We start from the raw sequence: 20522 nt of genomic DNA on the forward strand, positions 1-20522 counted from the left end.
CTACACATGAGGGAAAAAAAGAGAGCCCAACAAAGAGGTGAAAGTGATGGCATTTGAACGGTGGAAATATGGGGTTAGCTTTTCTTTTTAGTTTTTAAATTATTTTCCAAGTTCCCTTTAGTGAACACGGACTGCTTCCATAATAAAGAGAGAAATACATCATGACAACGTCCACATTCCTCGTATTTAACCCTAAATTGCTCTTCTCTCCACATTTTCTCCTGGCCTCAGTGTCCCAGTGATGTAGGAGTTATCTGTGCCCCCTGCCTTTCCTTGGGCTTTCCTTGCAAATATCCAGCCAGGCCCTGGGTCCTGGCAGTCTTCCCTGGTAATCGCTCACATCTGTCCCTGCTTATCTATTGAAATTGCTGCCCTTGCTCTGGGCTCTGTGCCGACTTCCAGACGGACTCCTGCCATCCTGCACACTGCATAGGATTCTCTCCTCCAGCCCTGCCTCCATCTGCCTTTCACCTATTCAGACCCTCAGTGACCCCCAGGAGCCTCTCTGACAGTGTGCAGAGCCAGCTGTTACCTGCATGGATTCATGACGTTTGTTTGTGGAGCAGCAGAGAGCGATTGCACTGTGGGTGGCCTTAGTTAAAGGCTTTCCCCTTACATATAGGAAACAGAGGCCCAGAGCTTTGTCCTTGATTTGTTCAGAGACATATAGCTAGTATGCGACAGAGGCCAGTCCAGATTTAAGGTCTCTTGACTGCCAACTTTGGGCCCTTTTTATGATTCTTACCTACCTTTCTACAAAGCATTTCCAGATGATAGTTTTTTTTTCTTTCTTTTTAAAATGATTTTATTTATTTTAGAGAGAGGGGAAGGGAAAGAGAGGGAGAGAAACATCAATGTGTAGTTGCCTCTCGTGCACCCCCTGCTGGGGACCTGGCCCACAACCCAGGCATGTGCCCCAACTGGGAATTGAACCAGTGACCCTTTGGTTTGCAGGCTGGCACTCAATCCACTGAGCCACACCAGCCAGGGCTAAAGTTTTCTAATCCTATAGTGCAGGTCCAGGCGCAGGTGTCTGGATGAATTAGCTCTTTTGTTAGACCATGTGGCTCACTGTCCCTCTGTGAACTTGGAGAAAGGAAGGCCTGGGTTTATGCTATAGCCTTCATTCCCATTTGCCATACTGAGGCAGGAGAAAGCGCAGAAAGAACTCTGAGACTGCGCTGCTGTTACCAGCCAGCAGCTAGCATCCTGGATGCTAGGAAATGCCTTATAGCACTTAGGTAGAATGAATAACAAACCAAGGCAGGGAGATGAAAGGAGACATGTCTCACCCACTAACTCAGCGGCCCTGAGCCTGGTCCGATAATATTGCCATGTGTTCCAACATGGCAACGCGGACATGCTGTGTTAGCACAGGAGGAGGGAAGTTGCTGAAATTCTATGTAGTGTTTCACTATCTGGGAAAGAAGGCCCTGAAATTGTGCTTTCACCCTAAGGCTTGAAGCGAGGGAGAGGATCCATGGTGCCCAAAGCAGTAGCCCATATGTAACTTTGGGTAACTGGTCCAACTTTAATTAACTGCCTCCTGTCATGTATCTTTTACAACAAGATGAACAAATGGAGTCTGGAGCAAGATAAAGATTGGGGCTAACAGACTCCCACGCATACCTAAGTTTGCTAACAGACTCCCACGCATACCTAAATTTGGGTAGTCACCTCCCCTCCAGGAAAGCTGGCACCACATTTACCCATCAATCAATATGTAACTTTTTCACTCTCCTCCTACCAACTATATAAGTTCTCAGAATGAAGGGCTTGCTCTCTTGGTTTCCTGGCCACCTGGCCTCAGGACACCTGGCCTCTGGCCACCCCAAGCTAGAGACCCCGGCCCCCAGCCGCCCTTACTTCTGCCACCCTGCTTTGCCCTGAACCTATGCCTTTTACTGCCACCCGCCATGGCCCATCTTAACTAGGTCCATTCTCTTCCATGGGAATGGATCCCTAATAAACCCTGATTGCATGCTAACGGATTTGCTGACCTGTAATTCTTCACATGCATCGTAAGAAGAACCAGGTCTCTTCCGTCAACAATATCACTGGTACCAACCACTGCTCCTAGGAGTGGGTGGTTTGGTGAGAATATTCAGGCCTTAACACCAAGACTAGAAAAGGACCATTGAGTGTCTTGTCTCAGATGGTGGACTGTCTACAAATACAGCCCCCAAAGATGGTAGATCAGACTTCACCTTCCTGTATGTGCAGGCTGCTCCTCCCACCAAGAGGGAGTGTCTGTCTTTTCCTTCCCTTTGAATCAGTAACTTGCTTTGACCAATAGGACATAGCAGAGGTGGTAACACCTGACTTTCAAGGCTCCACATTGTGGCCTCCATTTTTCCTCTTAGAACCAATTGTGATGTAAAGAAGTTTGACCCTGTAGGAGTGAGGCCACCCTAAGAGAGCAAGAGAGACTATCAGGGTCCAACTATCTCACAGCAACCCCAGGTGAGGAGCTGCATTAAACATTCTTAGCCCCAATCTAGTCGCCTGCAGAGCTCAGCTATATCTGCCAAATCCTGCCCAAGGTGCAATTTGTGAACAAATAAATGGCCGTGTCTATTTTAGCCTTTAAATTTTAGAGTGGTTTGTCATGTGGCAAAAATAACTGAAACAGAAGGATAATATATTTACAGAATAAACTTTAGTTTTAGTAGTCTAAGTAAAAGTCAACTAATTGCCTTGATAATGCAAAACAAAGGATTTTTTTTTTAAATAAAGAATTTCGGGGAAATTATGCAATATTTTTCAAGATGAGGCTGTTGTCACTGGTTTAGTCTTTATTTAAAGGAGACATTTCCATTCAGATACTGCTGCAGCCCAAAAAGGGGCTTTTTTGAAGAATTTTTTTCTTTTAATCATAGAAGATGATGAATTAAGTAGAATATTTTTTGAGAGAGAGAGGAAGGGAGGAAGAAAGAGAGGGAGAGAAAAGTCAATTTGCAAGAGAAACATCAGTCAGTTGCTGCCCCCAACAGGGGACCCAGCCTGCAACTCAGCCATGTGCCCTCAAAGAGAATCATACCGGTGACCTTTCAGTTCGCAGGCTGGCACCCAATCCACTGAACCACACCAGCCAGGGCAGAAGAGAAACTTCCATTTTCATTTGTTTTTTTTTTTTTTTAAATGAACAGCTGAGAAGAACAAAGTGTTCTATAACTTTTCTTAAAAAGTTTAGAAATTTTTGTTGCACAGGACTAAACAAACAAAAATACCCTTCCTTTCAAATGCAAGGATGTCTAGAAGTAGTAGTCCCTGACACCTGGGTAAAAGTTTGCGGGGTTTCCCCTGTGTCAGGAAGGACGTGATTCAGGGGAGGGTCGTTGACGATAAACATGGCTTCCTAAGCAGTTGCCTCTGGGGAAAGGGAATTGGAGACAAGGTTGATAAATTTGCCTTTATAAGCACACAGGGCCAGGCTACCACAGGAGCGCCCCTTCTCTCACATATTCCTAAAGGCAGCTCACATTCAGACACATCCAGACACAAGAGAGCACTGACTCCATGAGGACCGCTGATAATCACCCCCTAAGTTATCCCTGGTGAAACTGCTTCCCGCAGTGCCACACTGTGAGCAGGAGCTCCTACCTGCCAGGGACACTGCTGCAGGATCTGACTGCAGCTTCCCAGGTAGATCGAGTTCCAAGGAGGTGGAATGCAGAGAGCTCTCAGGTGAGTGTGACCCTGGTCCTGTCCCGGAGCTGGTCACAGAGCGCAGATCACAGACCTGTACGCCTCAGGACCCAAGGGCCCATTTCTCCGCCCAAGGTATGGCACCCTCTTGACCTTTGCTTATCTGCAGTTGATGCCACTTGGGGGCCTCAGAAAGGGAGGCTTGGGTACAGCTCAGCTCAGGAGTGCCACTTACTGGCAGCCAGGAGTGAGGAGTCTGGCATTCCCAGCACCAGACAAAGCCTTGTTGATCCTTGACCCCTGCCCCTCCCAGAGCCCTGGCGCTCCCTCCGTCTCTCCCGCCTTTCTCCCCTGCTGGCCTCTTCTGTTTTCTCTCCCTTCACTTCCCTAGCACCCTTGCTCTGACTGGTGGTTTTATCCCAGCTCCTGGTCCAGGCCAATCCTTCCATGCTGTCTTCAAGCCCTGCTTCCTGCACATCTCCCAACCCTGACAGGGAGGCCCCAAATAAGAAGGTCCAGTGGGCTTCTGGGAGGAGGAGAACGTCATCCACAGACTCCGAGTCCAAGTCCCACCCTGACCCCTCCAAAGTGTCCAGGTCCCGGAGATCAAGCCGGCTGACGGTGAAGTACGACCGGGGGCAGCTCCAGCGCTGGCTGGAGACGGAGCAGTGGGTGGATGCCAAGGTTGAGGAGCTCTTCCAGGTAGGTAGCATAGGGGAGGGTGAGGAGACAAGGGGGCCTGAGGCTTGGCGGCGGGGGGGCGGGGGGGGGCGGGGAGCAGGTGCTGAGAAAGCCTGCTCTGAGACCTCAGGAGGAGCTGGAGGGGGGGTGCAAGGTGCTCCATAGAGAAAAAGCTTTCGCAACAGGTGAAGCATGGGTCTGCAGCCTAGAAATCTGGCCTCTCTGGTGTGGGCTCTGCCTCTTACTCTCTTCATAATCTGGGGCATGTTTTTTACCATTTCCGAGACTTGGTTTCCTAATCAATGAAACAGGCCTATAGATGCCTGTCAATATCTCCTTTAAGGATTTTTTGATGCTCAAACAAGATAATAGAAGGGCTATTTTTCTTTATTTTATATCTTTATTTACTCTTCATTCTCAACACACATGTCTAGAGCTACATTGTCCACTGTTGTAGATATCGGCCATATATAGCGATTTAACTTTAAATTAATGAAAATCAAGTACAATTAAAAATTCAGTTTCTTAGTCACACTTGCCACATTTCAACTGCCCAATAGCTCCATGTGGCTAATGGCTTCCATATTGTCAGCACACACATAGAATATTTTCATCATTTCAGAATGGACAGAACTGGACTAGAACATCAGAGTATCTGGCACTAACACCAGCAGCTGATCTAGCCTTGGCCCTGGTTCTGACTGACTACCATCACCTCCACCCTGGGAAAAGGACGGGTCTTGGCCCCTTGTCGTGGGAAGTACTTAGATATCTTAGATATCTCCAAATTGGGATCCTGGAGTAGTATAGCAACCACTGCTTCAACAGGAATAACATTTTGAGCACTTAAGCTTGTGCTAGGCACAGTGCCGGCATTTGACATGCATTGTTTCATTCAGCCTCCCCATGACTCCATTAGGTAGGTACTGTTTTACCGTGGAGGAAATGGAGGCTTAGGGATGTTGAGTAACTAGCCCAAGGTCACACAGCTAGGAAGCGGCAGGACCCAGAGCTGCAGCTGGGGCTCTGCCTGCAGCACCTGAGCATTGACTGGAGCACTTAGTAATTCTCCACACCTGAAGTACTTCAGAAACAAGCCAGTGCTTTGACTGCACCTCAACTGAATTGAATTTAAATCTACTAGGGTGGGGCCCAGGCCTGGCCTTTTTGCAGAATAAACTCCACAGTTGATTCTAGCGCGTGGCTGGCAGAGAACCACCGCCCCAAGCCAGAAACCAGAAGTCTTCCTTATCCACATACCATGGTCCTGTTTCTCCTCCTTCTGGACTCAGGTCCTTTTTATTTTTCTTTTTTTCTTTTTTCTTTTGGGGGCAGCAAGGGCTTGGATTCTTCCAGGGAAGGGCTGTGTCAGCAGCTCTGCAGTCGGGATTGGGAAGAGTCATTCATGGGACCCAGGCTGCCTCATGAGGCTCCCTGGGCCATGCATCTCCTTGGTCCAGGTATCGGCCACGGCCGCTGAAGCATCCTGGGGTGGGTGGGAGATGTCCTGGCTGAGAGCAGGAGAGGCATACTTCCTCTGCCGGTGTCTGCGCTGACCTTGCGGGACACCGCCACCGCCCTTCATTATTGCCGGCACCCTCCCTCTCTGGATCAGTTTCGATTTCTGATTGTTTTGCACTTGTGTGAAAAGTCTCATATTTCAGCACCACAAGACAAATCCTTCTAGGCATCAAAGAAAGACACTATAGCCAAATCTTGTTTTGCAAGATTATGGGAGAAGGGAAAGCTGTACAATAATGAGCTCATAACATTAAAAAAAAAAGGGCATGCAGGAGGACTGCTCCCAGGCAAATAAAATACCTGACCTGCAGTTGCCATGGCAATTGTCCAAAGGTGCCGTAGCAGTTCCTCTCCCAATCACTGCTCTTCCCATCAGGAAGCAGCCAAGTGACTGGGGAAGCCCCAAGTGGCTGATCACCTTGGGCAGAGACGGAAGCAATAGAGCCTCCAGGCTTACCCTACCCCAGTTCTAACTTCACAGAGTCCCTCACCAGCCCCCAGGGCTCTCCCCGACATGTCTACCTCAAATGGCACCACTGAAAATGCTTTCAGAGAGGCATCAGTACTTGTTTAGTTCTTTTTTAATGAGACTCAACCTGCCTTCGTTGGAGGGCTGCACGTCTCTGGGTGTACAGCCTGCTGCCTGCTTTGTGGCCTTCAGAGGAAACAAGTCTGGGTTCAGCCAAAACAAACAGATTTGGGGCCCTATAGCTCCTATTGCTCAGAGAGGGAGTGTGGATTTGGCTCCTAAGCAAACCCCTACACACTCATAAGTTTCTCCTATTTTAAAAAGACTCTTGCTTAACAACCTGCCCCCTTCTAATTACTGTACCATATCTCATGTCTCCTTTACAAAAAGACTGCTTAAAGGATTTGTTCACAGTCACATCCTTTATGAAACTTTCCCCTTCTTATCACCATTCAAACCACCAAAATCTGGCTTCTGTTCCCACCACTCTATTGAGAGCTCTTGCTGCAGTCACCAATCGCTGCCTTGGGGCTAAATCTGATGTACACATCAACAGGGGACACTGTTGACCACCCCAGATGTTTTAAACATTCCTTTCCTTTGGCTTTCACATCATCTTTCCCTGGTGGCAGCTAGCATTTTGTTGCAGCCCTTTTAATGTGGTGAGATTGTAAGAAACAATCTATTAACCTTCCAACTTTAAAAACCTGTTGTCAATGAATATGTGAAACAACACTGTTAGCTCATCTCTGAGCCTTACAGCATTGCTGCTCCCATGGCAGAAAAGCCAGGAGTAAGAGGACTGAGTAGGGAGGTGAGGAAGGGGTCAAATCTGGCAGCATCTGGCAGGATGCCACCACCTGTAATACAGTCACGCGTGCACCACATCTGTTCATCTCAGCAGGAGCTGTTTGATATATCTGCTCATTTTCTCAGAATTAAAAAAAAAACTTGAGGGAAAGAATATTTGGATTAAAATGTGGGCCCATTTCACAACCCCAGATGCAGTGCCAATCGGACTCTAGGTCATACACATACCTTATATTCTATGCACATATAGCTAATATCGCAAGTGATATAAAATATGGGAGGGGGTCCTGACTGGTGTGGCTCGGTTGGAGCGTCGTCCTGTAAACTGAGGGGGGGTCACAGGTGCGACCTCTGGTCAGGGCATTTGCCTAGGTTGCGGATTTGGTCCCTGGTCGGGGCACGTAGGAGAGGCAACTGATCAATCCTTCTCACATTGTTGTTTCTCTCCCTCCTTTCCCCTCTCTCTAAAGTCAATGAGCGTTTCTTTGGATGGGGATTAAAAAGAAGAGTGTAAAAAATCTGGCCCTGGCTGGTGTGGCTCAGTGGATTGAGTGCAGCTAGTGAACAGAAAGGTTGCTGGTTTAATTTCCAGTCAGGGCACTTGCCTGGGTTGTGTGCCAGGTCCCCAGTTAGGGGCATGTGAGAGGCAGCCAATTGATGTATCTCTCCAACATCGACATTTCTCTCCCTCTCTTTCTCCCTCCCTTTTCCTCTCTCTAAAAATAAAGAAATACAATCTTTTAAAAAACTTGGCGGGGGGGGGGGTGCCGCATTAATGCTTTTTTAGAGGCAGAATTCTAATCATTAGAATGTATCTTTATTCTATTCTATATAATCATTCCATCCAGTTTCTGGGATTCCAATTACCGTACACACATATTAGACCACTTGATACCATCCCACAGGTCACCACAGCTCGGTTCTGTTTCCTTCACCCCACCCCCAGGTTTTTTTCTTTCTGTGCTTCATTTTGACTTTTTCTTTTGCTGTGTCTTCCAGGTCAGCTGATCCTTTTTCCCCCTGCAAGTATGCTGTTAATTCCATCCAGTAGATTTTATATTTAAAATACTGTATTTTCACTCTGGCTGGGTAGTTCTGTTGGTTCAAGTATCATCCCAATACACCAAGGTCATGGGTTTGGGCAATTATAGAGTTATCCCTTTTATTTCACCAACATTTGGTATTGTCTCTGTTTTAGATTTCTTACCATTTTAATAGATGTGTAATGGTATCTAAATGTTGTTTTAATTTGCAATTCTCTGATGACATGATATTGAGTATCTTCTCAGATACCATTTGACACCTGCATATCTTTGATGAGCCATCTGTTTAGATCTTTTTTCCATTTTTTTAATTGTTTGTTTCTTATTGTTGAATTTTAAGAGATATATATATATATAATTCATCCTTACTTGAGGACTTTTTTTCATTGCTTTTATTTTTCTTTTTAAGATTTTATTTATTTACTTTCAGAGATAGGGTAAAGGAGGGAGAAAGGAAGGGAGATAATCATCAATGTGTGAGACATACATTGATTGGTTGCCTCTCACACGCCCCCAGTTGGGGACCTGGTCCGAAACCCAGGCATGTGCCCTGACTGGGAATCAAATCTGCGACCTTTTGGTTTGCAGGTTGGCGCTCAATCCACTGAGCCACACCAGCCAAGGCTTTCATTGCTTTCAGAGAGAGAGAAAAAAGAAGAGAGAGAGAGAAAAAAGAAGAGAGAGAGAGAAAAACAATCAATGCGAGAGAGATTGATTGGTTGCCTTCTCATTCATGCCCTGACTGGGAATTGAACCTACAGCCTGGGTATTTGCCCTGACCAGGAATCGAATCCATGGCCTTTTGGTCCACAGGCTGATGCTCCAACTAACTGAGACACTGGCTAGAGCTGTATATTTTGGATAGCAGTCCTTTATCAGATATATCCCTTGACAATATTTTCTCCTGGGCGGTGGTTTGTCTCTTTCTGTTGAGCATCTCTCATTTTTAATTTTATATCATCTACAGTTTAATTTTTTTCAGTGACCAAATAACTTTTAAAGATGGCTTTATTTTACATACCATATAATTCACCAACTTAAAGTGGAAAATTAAGTAGACTTAAGTATCTTCACATGATTGTACAACTATCACATTCAAATTCTGGGCTTTTTTATTGCCCCTAGAAGAAACCCTGTCCCCGTCAGCAGGCATCCCTCACTCTCTACCGCCGCCACTCCTGGCCCCGCGAAACCACCAATCTACTGTGTGTCTCCATAGATTGACCCATTCTAGACATTTCATACAAATTGAATCATGTAATAGGTAGCCTTTTATAACTGGTTTCTTTGACTAACAATGTTTTCAAGGTTCATCCATACTATAGCATGAATCAGTACTTTGTTCCTTTTATCGATGAACAATATTGTATGGCTATGTCATATTTTACTTATTCATCACCTGATGGGCATTTGGGTTGTTTTCAACTTTTTAGCTAGTATGAATGATGCTGTTGTCAACATTCACGTGCAAATTTTTGTGGGGACATATGTTTTCATTTCTCTTGGGAACAGACCTAGGAGCAGAATTGCTGGGTCAGATAACTGTCTATTTAACATTTTAAGGAACTGCCAAAATGTTTTCCAAAACAGCTGCTTCACTTTACATCCCTACCAACATTATGTATAACTTTTGAAATTAAATAGATACCCTTTTTAAAGAACTCTAGTGTTTCAGGTGGAACATAGTATGTGTTCAGAAACTTTACGGAAGAATGAATGTGTGGTTTGAGTGAGGAGTGGGAATGAACATGGGAAATAGAGTGGGGAATTAGTTTGCCCTTGACAGTAACCTTCACTCCAGCACTAGCTGGCCAGGCCTCTCTGAGCCCCATGTAATTCCCAAACAGGATCAACCAACCTCTTCTGAGCCTGAGATTGACCTGGAGGCTCTCATGGAACTATCCGCAGAGGAGCAGAAAACTCAGTTGGAGGTAGACTGGGAGGCTGGGCCCCAGGCCCAGGGGTTGTGGTTGGAAGCTGGGCTTGGACCAAGGAGAACCCAGGAACCCAGGCTCTGCCTCCTCAGGCAGAGTGGGGAGAACCAAATGAGAGGGAAGAATTCTTGGAGGACTGAGTGGGGGCTGGTGGGAAAGTGCTGTGGCTCAGGTATCCACTGTCTGTCTCCTACCCAGGCTGTTCTCCAAGACTGTCCCCGCCCCACAGAGGTAAGGACGCTTTGCTGTTCTGGGGTAAGAGGGTACCCAGTGGGGAGGCAGCTAATGAAAGGGGAGCTTGGCTTTGTGTCTTTTCCCCTTCCCTGGCTCTAGGGAGGCGATGGATGGGGTAAGAGATGAGGGAGGACAGTGTGGTGGATGGGCATGGCTCCATGCCTCAGTCTTACCTGTTTCTCCCTCAGCCTTTTATTTCTGAGCTACTCAGTCAACTCAAGAAACTGCGGAGACTCAGTCGGCCTCAGAAATAAGACACGGGAGACTACATCCAGCAGCCTCAGCACCGTCGGGCCTGCTCTGAGCCTCTGGATCCTGGGCCAAAAGGGAAGTGGCTCCCTGGGGCACGGACGAGGAACACTGAATGATGAAGAGGGAAATTAGGACACCCCTATTGTATATAGTTACAGCTAGTTCTTGTCAGCTGGGCTTTCTGTGAGCCAGTCACTCTGTAGCCCAGTGCTTTCCTTGACAGCCAAATGGATAAACCTTTGGGAGCCCTGGCTGAATGGAGTGTGAAGTATATCTGTGCTGAGGGATGGGGGAGCGAGAGGGTGAAGTGATATACCAGAAGGCCAGCATCCTGAGTCACTACACTCTATCCAAATACTTCATCCATCCATCCATCTGTCCGTCCATCCATCATCCATCCATCCATCCATCCATCCATCCATCCAAATAGTCCTTGAGAATTTAAAGATGAAGGTCACAGTTCTACTTCAGAGAGATCACAATTCAGCAAGGCCCAGAAGCTAAGATGCAAAGCATCCTAGAATCAATGAGAGAAGCCCAAGTGGCAAAGGCTGGTTTTGAATCCCAAAGAGGCAACAGGAAAAAACTTGGGTCTGGGGCATCAGGGAAGCCTAAACCCTCCTAACCTCTAAATGATGCAGGAGGCCTCAGGTTGAGGACCCTTTCTTGAGCTGGCCCCAGCCAGAGGAAGGGGAAAAAGAAGGGGCTAAGCAGAGGGATGTAAATGGGTACAGAAGAGGCCAGGGATCAGGTCAGGAGGGAGTTGCTGGGAACAGACACTGCATCAGAATGGCAGGCAGGTTGGGACAGGAGCACAGGGAGGTGGTGTCCTCTGGGAGCAGGGCAGGAAGCGGGGAATGCACCCATTGTGCATGCAGCGTTTGAGTGCTAGGGAGGCTGACAACCCAAGGTCGCTCTGGGGCCTGCTGGGCTGCCCAGAGCAGATACACAGTTTAGTTCAGTTGAACGAATACTCATGCCTGCTGCCTGTGAGGCCTCCTAGATGGGTGGTGCTGTTCCTGACTGGAGAATCTTACGATTCCATCCTTTCCGTCACTCCGCAGGTGTGGACTTAGAATCTACTCTGCCTTTGCCACCTCTCTAAGGGCCCAGGCTCAGGGCCTACAGGGTTCTAGAGATAAAAGATACTGAGCCCTGGGAGTCAACGCACTTTATTTGATACACTAAGTGCTAGGGCCCTTGAGCAGGTTTCAAGGCCCATACTTAGATTCAGTTTGGTCTTTCCAGTCTAGGCTTTGCTGGTGGAGGGTTCCTGACTTCTGCCTTCCCTCTGGCTCCACCATTCATCATCTCCAATGGAAAATCTTTCTTCATTCCAGGGACACCGAGGCTCAGGAAAGGGTGCACCCACGAGCAGTCTAGCCTGACATGCTCTCCCATCAGATGCCCTGAGGCTGGGACCAGAGGTGGGTGTTGCAGCTTATGTGACTGCCTGTAGGACTGCCTTCCCCAAGGACCAGCATTTCCTTAGTGCTCTTGGCCTGCATGTGAGGGGCGGTAAACAGATGTCTGGTGCTCTTTAAGTTCAAAGGCATCATGGCCTTCCCTGTGGAACAAAGAGATACAGCTCAGGGATCACAGGTGGGCCTTGAACACTCCCAGCCCCAACAGAACGTTCTACCTGCACCCACCGGAAGCAGCGGACACAGTAGAGGTCTCCATCGCAGCCAGCACAGCGAAGGGTGGCGTCCTCATTGCAGATGCAGCACCAAGGGAGCTCCTCTTCCTCAGCTGCAGGCCTTGGGGCCACAGCCTGCGCCTTCAGGGAGCAGAGAGGGGTGGGGGAAGGTCCCTGATGGAGTATGCGTGGGTGGGAGGGCGGCTGCAGGAGCAGTCCGCCAGTCAAGAGGGAGGGCGTGGAGGCCGCCTAGGGGTCTGTGTCTGGGGCTTTTCTCACCTCCGGTTCTCCCCTGCCGGCCTTGGCCCTGGGTTGGAGAGCCGCCTCTGCAGGGCTGTTAAAGCCACTCGCCTCATCCAGGGCAGCTTCTTCAGTGAGCTGTGGACAGGGCAAAGAGGTGCAGCTCCCTGCTTGTGGCCCAGCTCCTCCCCAACACCCCTGAAGCTTCCACTGCCTTAGCTTCTCAACCCATCTTCCTTTATCTGTTGCTTGTGGCTGCTGATACCCCATCTCAAGGGGCCAGGGTGCAAGTCTAGGTCACAGGGACGATGTGGCTCTACTAGAACAGGAGCTGCAGAGTGACTGGCCATCCAGTCCCAGAGTGGAGGCAGGTTGAACAGGGCCAGGGGGGTGGTGGGCAGTGCGGTAGGGACAGGACAAGGGGCGGGCAGGAGGGTAAGGCAGGCCCACCTGTTGCAGGACTCTCTGGATGGCTCTCTCCTCATCCTCACTGTCATCACTGTCTGGGAGATGATAGTCTTGGAGGGTCACTTGAAGAAGGACAGAGGTAAGAGCAGGGGGGGAGGGGTGAAGTTGAGAGTTCATCTGAGTGACTGCACTCTTGCCACCAGGAGCTGGTTCGGTTTCCAGTGGCACTTGTTCCAGAGCCGAGCAGTCTCTGCAGCCACACCAATCAGACTCTGCCCCTCCCTGCTCCACCCTGCAGGGCTGGGGGGTGGGAACAAAAGGCTCTGCACCTGAAGGGACTGAGAGTCCCCTGTCCCCTGATGGCTGCCTCTTATTCCTCATCCACTGCTTTGTTCCAGTTGTCCTCATGGCTCTGGGCAGAGCTCTACAGATCCCTGGCCACAGGGACCTCTAGCCCTTGATTGAGCCTAGGAGCCATTTTGCAGAGCTTGGCTCAGGGGTCGGGGTGGCGGGCTGCCCAATGGACTGGAGTGAGTGTCTGCTCCCCAATTTCTACCTCTGTCAGGGTCCTGTCCCTGGAGCACAGCCAAGCGCTTGGCGAGGGCCAGGATCCGCTCCTGCTTCGTGTTCTCCTCCTGCAGTTTGGCCGCTGCTTCAGCCAGCAGCCTGCTCTCCTCCCCATCCTGCCCCTGGGAGCCAGTGCTCTGGCCCCCTGCTCCACCCTGGTTGAGGTCCTTCTGGATAGAGGTAGCTGGAAGGAGCAATGACATTTCAGGGAGGCAGAGACATTCCAAGATCTCTCATCAGAAGCTACTGAGCCCATTTTTCAACTTTTTATAAAAACCCACAGAGCATCAGCTTTTTGTTCAGCACTAGCTCCTGCAGTTTATGTTACAAATAACTATTTCCTCCATTTTTTTCCCAATGTAAAAAACTGGTAATCTTAGACTTTTTTCCAACCACATTCATCCCCACCCACCTCAGATTTTAACATGCTGTCCTTAGGGCTGGCATCTCATGGCATGAGAACTGCTGCCCAAAAGGAACAGGACCGGGGGAAGCCAAGGTGCAGCCAGTGCCGCTGCCTTACAGGCTGGAGTTATCATTTCCAGGAAGCAGCACACAGAGGACATGACAGAATCTGAGGTCTTCCGTGTTACTAGGCTAGAAGAATTTTGCCGGAATGGGTGTGGCTCTGACATGTTCTCTTCAGCTCAGTTTCAGAGCAAGAGGTTTGAAAACAGACAGCTTTGGGTTCAAGTCCTAGCTTTGTTACTTACTAGCTGTGTGACCTTGATCAAGTTTTTAAGCTCAACAGGCCTCAGCTTCCTCATTTATGCAATATGGATAACAAGAGTATGCACCTCACAGGATTACTGAGGATGTTTAATGAGATCATGTCTCTCTAAAGCAGGGTTTCTCAATGTTGTTTCTATTGACACTTAGGGCAGGATAATTCTTTGTTGTGGGGCTGCCATACATCATTCATTGTATGATGTTTTAGCAGCATCCCTAGTTTCTTCTCACTAGATGCCAGTGGTACTTTCTGAGCTGTGATAACCAAAAGGTCTTCAGACACTGTCAAATGGACCCTGAAGGGGAACTCATCCTTGGTTGAAAACCCCTGCTCTGAAGCCTTTGAAGAGCACAGTCCAACGAAATTTTTTATGATGGGAACATTCCATATCATGGTTATATTTATACTGTCTAAGATGGCAGCCATGAGTCACATGTGCCCACTGAGCACTTGAAATATGGCTAGTACCACTGATGGAACTGAATTTTAGTTAAATTTAAATAGCCTCTTCCTCTTTACCATCATCATTGCAAGACACATTCACTGAGCAATTACTACGAGCCAGTCAGGGTCCTAACAGTTAATTGGATTCACTCATTTACTCCACATAACGTACTTCCCCATGAGGTAGGTTTTACCACATGCACCTCCATTTTACAAATGAGGAAAGTGACACTTTCCCAGGGTCACAAAACCAGTAAGTGGTAGGACAGGGAATCACTGATTCTAAAGCCCACACACTTATCCACTAGGCTTATATCAGCTCCTGATGAAATGACCACTCAATAAATGGTAGCTCTTATATTGATTGTTCTCTGATATATATTCACCTTGAAGAAGGTGGGCAGCAGAGCCTCTCCCACCTGGGGAAAGAGGGCAGGTCCCTGGGGGCCCAGGTGGAGAAGTTACCTGAGCCTCCTCGTTCCCAGCTCTCATCAATAGCCACCTCTGCTGTCAGCTGTGTCAGCAGATCCTGCGCTTGCTGGGCCTGGGTCCTGGTGTCTGGTGTCTGATGCCCCTGCTCAGAGGAGAGACTCTCAGTGGGAATCCGGATAGGGGGGGAAGCCACACTGTAAGGTCCAGAGCAGCCTATGTCAGCGGTCAATGCTGAGGAGTTCCCAAAGATCAGGGAAAAGGGGACTAATCCAGGGCCCACATAATCAAGTGGGTCTGACATTCCCCAACAGGGCCGAGGGGCCATTCTTTCTTGCCCCACCCAATCTTGGCCTGGCAGCAGACCTGAGGGTCAGGAGGCGGGGGTCAGAGGCTTGCCAACTCCTACACAGAACATAAGCCTACAAGTACTAGGACCCTCTTCCCTCTCAAGCCATAGCACTCACCGGCTGGCGGGCCTGAGAAGGTGGAACTCTGCCCTGAAGTGCAGCAAGCCGGGCCTCCATCTCCTGGGTGGAAGGGATGGGACCCCGGGGTTCATCCCTCAGCGCGGCCAGCCTGGCTTCTATCTCTGACTGTGAGGGCACTGACTCTGCAATTGGCATGGGGAGCCCTGTAAGATCCAGAGGAATCCCAGTCCCAGGAGCCTTTAGGCCATCCTGCCTGCTCCCACTCACTGGGCTTCTTCTCCTGGCGGAGCCGTGCTAGGCGCTCAGCGATGAGCTGGTCTTGTTGGGTCAGTCCCTGGCTCTGGGGAGTGCTGGGCTTCTGCTTGGCTTCCAAGGCTGCCACACGCCTGGGAAGACATGGGATAAAGGCTCTTGGAGAAGGCAGAAGGGAGGGGTGAAGGCACCCACTCGCTTTTTCCTATTCAAATCATTTCTAGGCATCTATGGAGGCCTCCCGTGGACAATCTTCTGTGGCCCTCATGCATGTTGTCCTGCAGCTCAACCCAGCTGCCCAGATGGAGGGTTCAACGGAAAGGGCAATGTCTATCAAAAACTTTTTCTGGGGAGAGGGCTAATGGGCTGCTTTCCGATCTCGAGGAGGTGGGCAGGAGCCTGAGAGGTGGATATTCTCCTGACCCTGTGTTCATTTGCTCTAGAGACTGGGAAGAAAGTCCTACCCTAGGGCTCCTTTGTCTCCCCGCCCCCGCCCCCCCCCATCCACATTTGTCTCTGTCCCTTCAGCACTTACTTCTTATAGTTCTGAGGTGGTGACCACTTGGAGGCATTGGCAGGAGAAGATCCTCTGTAGAAAAGAAATCTGGTTTCAGAAGTCCTGCCATCTGCTAGTCACTGCCCCCCACCCCAAACTGGGCTGGGCTGACCTCTGGCCACAAAGTACAGGCTGCAAGGGCTGGCCAGCTGCCTGCTGCCATGCCTGGCTGAATACTCACCCACATCGGCTTCTCACCTGGTCAGGACCTCATGGCACTGCTTGCACACTTTCTGTTGGCTGTTCCCAGCCCGGGGCACTGCTGCACTGAAGCTAAGGCAGCTGGAACAGTAGGCTCGGCCACAATTCTTACAGCCGTTCTATAGGAAATATGAAGCAGGGTTATCCACCTCTCAACTGCCCTTGTGGGCTCCTCCCTGGGACCCTCTGAGCATGCGCGTGCGTACACACGAAGACACTGAAGTTGTGACTAGCTCCTGGGAAGAGGATGAAGAGTAGAGCCCCTAAGGCCTAGGGAGACACAAGGGTGGAGGGTAAAGTGATTCCTCAGTCTCCAGTTTTTTATTCAAATCAAGTAAAGCTTCATGGAAAATTCCCATGCTTTCTTTCTACCCTGTCTTCAATTCCCTGACACTGGAGTGTAGAGGACAAATAGGCAAAGCCTGTTGGTCACTGACTCTTCAACAAAGGAGAATCAGAGAAAGTGGAGAGCTCATGTTGTCTCTACTCTAGAGGACATGGAGGGAAGCTTGGCTCAGGATGGAATGATAACAATAGCCTCCATTTATTAAGCACTTACTGTGTGTCAGGCACTAAGCTCAGTATTTAACATTCATCAACTGATTTAATGCTCACAATTTCTATACACTATTTTACTTAATCTTGATGCCCTATTTTAGGTGGGGTCAGAGAGGTTGTGTGACTTGCCCAAACAAAGGTCACCCTGTGAATGAGAGGGATAGCTCATTAGAGCATTCTACTGATACTCCAAGGTTGTGGGTTCAATTCCCAGTCAGGGCACATACAATAATCAACCAATGCATGCATAAATAAGTGGAACAACACTCTCTCTCTCTCGCTCTCCATCTCTAAAATCAGTAATAATAATACGACGCTAAAATTTGAACCCTGACCACCCTGATTCCCAAATCCAGGTTTATAAGTACTATACGGATCTGCCTCCCCACGTGCTCTTTTTTCATGCTGTCTGGTTCCTATCTCCTGGTCATAGCTGAGGCAGAGGAAACCTGCAGTTTACCAGGGAATCTTGAACGGCCTGGGCTGAAGACAGGAGAAACATTGCTATGGTGCCCTGAGGGCGGGAGAAACGCTGGTAATCTAACTCAAGAAGCTTGGGAAGGGCAGGATGAATGACTGTGAAAGTTTCAGAGCAAAGAGAGTAACAGGGCATGGTGTGAGAGAGTGTGATCACAGGGCTGCGGAGAAGCAGGCTTGAGAAGAGGAAACAGCCGGATCCTATACTTGGCAGACAGAAAAGTCTAGCTTTCCAAAAACGACAGGGGCGTGCTTTACAATTTACAGATAACTTTTACCTCCAGCACTTCATTGGAGCCAGAACTCCAGCCCCGTAAGCAAATGGGAGTGCTAGTCCCATTTTACAGAAATGGAAACTAAGGATCAGTGACTTAATCAAAACCATACTGCTGGAAAGGGGCGGTAAAACCAGTCTAGGGGCTGCAAGTCCCGTGTTTTTCCCTCCACTCCGCCCCCCAGTCCACGGGGAGAGATGACTTGCCTCCTTCTTGAAGAAGGTGAACTTGACAGCGCAGCCGTAGCACCTACTCTCCATCCTGATTCCCGGCGTGGCGCGGCAGGGTCTGCGGAATTGAGATCAAGCCGGCAACGTTCAGGGCCCCCTGGACCTTCACCCTGTTCCGCCCCTCTCCCCCACGCCCACTCGCGCGGGCCAGCTACGGTCTCCCGCAGAGGAATCGTGACCCGCCACCCCAGTCGGAGAGCAACAATGGCGGAAGCGGGGGCTCCTGGGAGTGGTAGTTCATTCGCGACGGCCGGCTTCCTTCAGAGGCAGTCAGGCTCGACCCAGAACACATTTCCCAGAGGGCTAAGCGCCATTCAGCCGGGTCGGGGCCGACTGTCCCCGGGAATCCCCGCGCACGTTTAGACTTGGGAGTTGTAGTACGAATCCAGTCAGGGTTGGAACCATGGCGGTGACCAAGGAGCTCTTACAGATGGACTTGTACGCGCTGCTAGGTATTGAGGAGAAAGCGGCGGACAAGGAGGTGAGAACGGTGGCGAGGAGAGCCAGTCTCGAGAGGTCTGGCAGCCTTTCCTGTCTCGGGGCCTAACCCGCAGCTGGTACCCGCTTTCCAGGTTCGACCGGGCCCTGGGCCGGTAGCGAGGCGTGGCCTGGCGGCCTCAGAAGTTGGGCTCCCGGTCCATTCCAGGGTCCTCTGGGAACCTCACGAGGAAGAGGGGATCACAGAAGGGAGGCTCGTTTTGCGGGGTACTCTGCTGTCCCTCAGGCCCTTGTCTAGAAGAGGCGGCAGGGTGAACCTGGAAGGGAACCCTAGCCGCCTCCCTGGGCCGGCGCAGGAGGATGGCCTGTAATTCCGTTTGTCTTCACTGTGGCTGTAGATATTTAAGTCTCTTCTGAAAGCTGATTTAACTCCACTTGGAGCCTACGTCTCAAGGCTCCTCCACTTCTTTTGCACTCCCTCCGTGACGTTGACACCTCCGACTCTGCCGTCTCTGTTTTCTTTTTCGTCTCAGCCCATTGACTTTTTTCAAGCAGCAGATGCCGAGGTGTTGTCCTCTCAACATTTGCTAGTGCGCCAGAAGCAGGAGGATCAGAAGGGTAAGGCAGAGGGACTGAAATTCCACAGGAAGTTGGTGATAAAGGTGCCAGGGAATGGGACACTGAGCGAGCCGTTATTAAGAGCCTGCTGCTCTTTTTTTTTCATGAGTCTGGTTAAAGATTTGTCAATCTTGTTTAGCTTTTCAAAGAACCAGCTCTTGGTCTCATTGATCTTTTGAATTTTTTTAGACCATATTTTACTTCTGTCCAATTTTCCCAACACCATTTATCAGATAGACTGCCTTTGTTCCATTGAATGTTCTTGCCTCCTTTGTCAAATGCTGTTAATTTCTATTATGTAACCTTGGATCACGGTTGGTAGTTGTAGCATCGTAGGAAGGGGAAGTAACACCACACTGCTTTCCACAGGGGCTGCACCAGGCTGCATTCCCACCAACAGTGCACCATGGTTCCCCTTTCTCCACATCCTCACCAGCAGCACTGGTTTGTTGATTTATTGATGATGGCCATTCTGACCGTGTGAGGTGTTATATCTTTGTGGTTTTATTTATTTATTTATTTAATCCTCACTTGAGGGCATTTTTTCATTCCTTTTAGAGAGAGAGGAAGGGAGAGAGAAACATCGATGAGAGAGAGAATTATTGATTTGGTTGCCTCCCATTCCATCTGGGGTTGGGACTGTACATGTCCAGCCTGGACCAGGACTGGGGATCCAACTGCAACCTAGGCATGTGCCCTGACCAGGAATCTAGCCAGGACCTTTCAGTCACAGGATAAGGCTCCAACCAACTGAGCCACACTGGCCAGGCCTGTCATTGTGGTTTTAATTGCATTTCTTGATAATTATTGACATTGAGCATCTTTTCATATATCTGTTGACCATTGTATGTCCTCTTGGTCCTCTGCTGACTTCTTTATTGGATTTTATTTTAGTGTTGAGTTGTATTAGTTTTTTATATTTTTGGATATTAACCCCTTAGCAGATGTGTCATTGACGAATATGTTCTCCCATTCACTGATTTTTAAATATTGTGCTGGTTTCCTTTGCTGTGCAAAAACTTTTTAGTTTAATTTAGTACCATTTTTTTTTTCATTTCCCTTGCCCTAAGAGAGATATCAAAAAAATATATTGCTATGAGAAATGTCTGAGATTTTACTGCTTATGTTTTTTTCTATCTAGGATGTTTATGATTTTCAGTCTAACATTTAAGTCTTTCACCTATTTTGAGTTTATTCCTCTGTTTGGTGTAAGAAGGTGGTCTAGCTTTATTTTTTTGCATGTATCTGTCCAATTTGCCCAACACCATTTATTGAATAGACTATCTTTACTCAATTGCATGTTCTTGCCTCCTTTGTCAAATACTGTATTATTTGACCATGAAGGCATGGGTTTATTTCTGTGGTTTCTATTTTGTTCCATTGATCTATATATCTGTTTTTATGCCTGTATTTTGTTTTGATTACTATGGTCCTGTT

At 48.7% G+C, this 20522-nt stretch overlaps 3 protein-coding genes across 3 annotated transcripts in view; 2 read left to right on the forward strand and 1 right to left on the reverse strand.

The window, feature by feature from the left end:
- The first annotated feature begins 4095 nt into the window (after positions 1-4095).
- On the forward strand, positions 4096-10660 carry PPP1R14D (protein phosphatase 1 regulatory inhibitor subunit 14D). Its single transcript, XM_054565138.1, has 4 exons — positions 4096-4350; positions 10020-10103; positions 10305-10337; positions 10529-10660. Exons 1-4 carry the CDS (start codon positions 4096-4098, stop codon positions 10592-10594), a joined length of 438 nt encoding a protein of 145 aa, XP_054421113.1. The 3' UTR covers positions 10595-10660.
- Positions 10661-11791: 1131 nt separating this feature from the next.
- Positions 11792-18434, reverse strand: ZFYVE19 (zinc finger FYVE-type containing 19). The gene is given in 14 exon segments (XM_054564014.1): positions 11792-12159; positions 12245-12372; positions 12511-12609; positions 12922-13001; positions 13436-13630; positions 15086-15194; positions 15517-15662; positions 15748-15866; positions 16268-16321; positions 16487-16608; positions 18006-18077; positions 18080-18141; positions 18144-18180; positions 18411-18434. Coding segments are annotated over 14 exon segments (1326 nt in total). The 3' UTR covers positions 11792-12080.
- The window catches only part of DNAJC17 (DnaJ heat shock protein family (Hsp40) member C17), a 28231-nt gene continuing 26094 nt past the window's right edge, over positions 18386-20522 (forward strand). The window contains exon 1 of the mRNA XM_054565575.1: positions 18386-18510. Within this exon, the coding sequence (XP_054421550.1) occupies positions 18433-18510 (78 nt within the window). The 5' untranslated portion in view covers positions 18386-18432. The remainder of the gene's footprint in view (positions 18511-20522) is intronic.

This window comes from Pteronotus mesoamericanus, unplaced genomic scaffold (assembly GCF_021234165.1).
Source record: "Pteronotus mesoamericanus isolate MK-2021 breed Mesoamerican mustached bat unplaced genomic scaffold, CSHL_Meso_final contig_164, whole genome shotgun sequence".
NCBI lineage: Eukaryota > Metazoa > Chordata > Mammalia > Chiroptera > Mormoopidae > Pteronotus > Pteronotus mesoamericanus.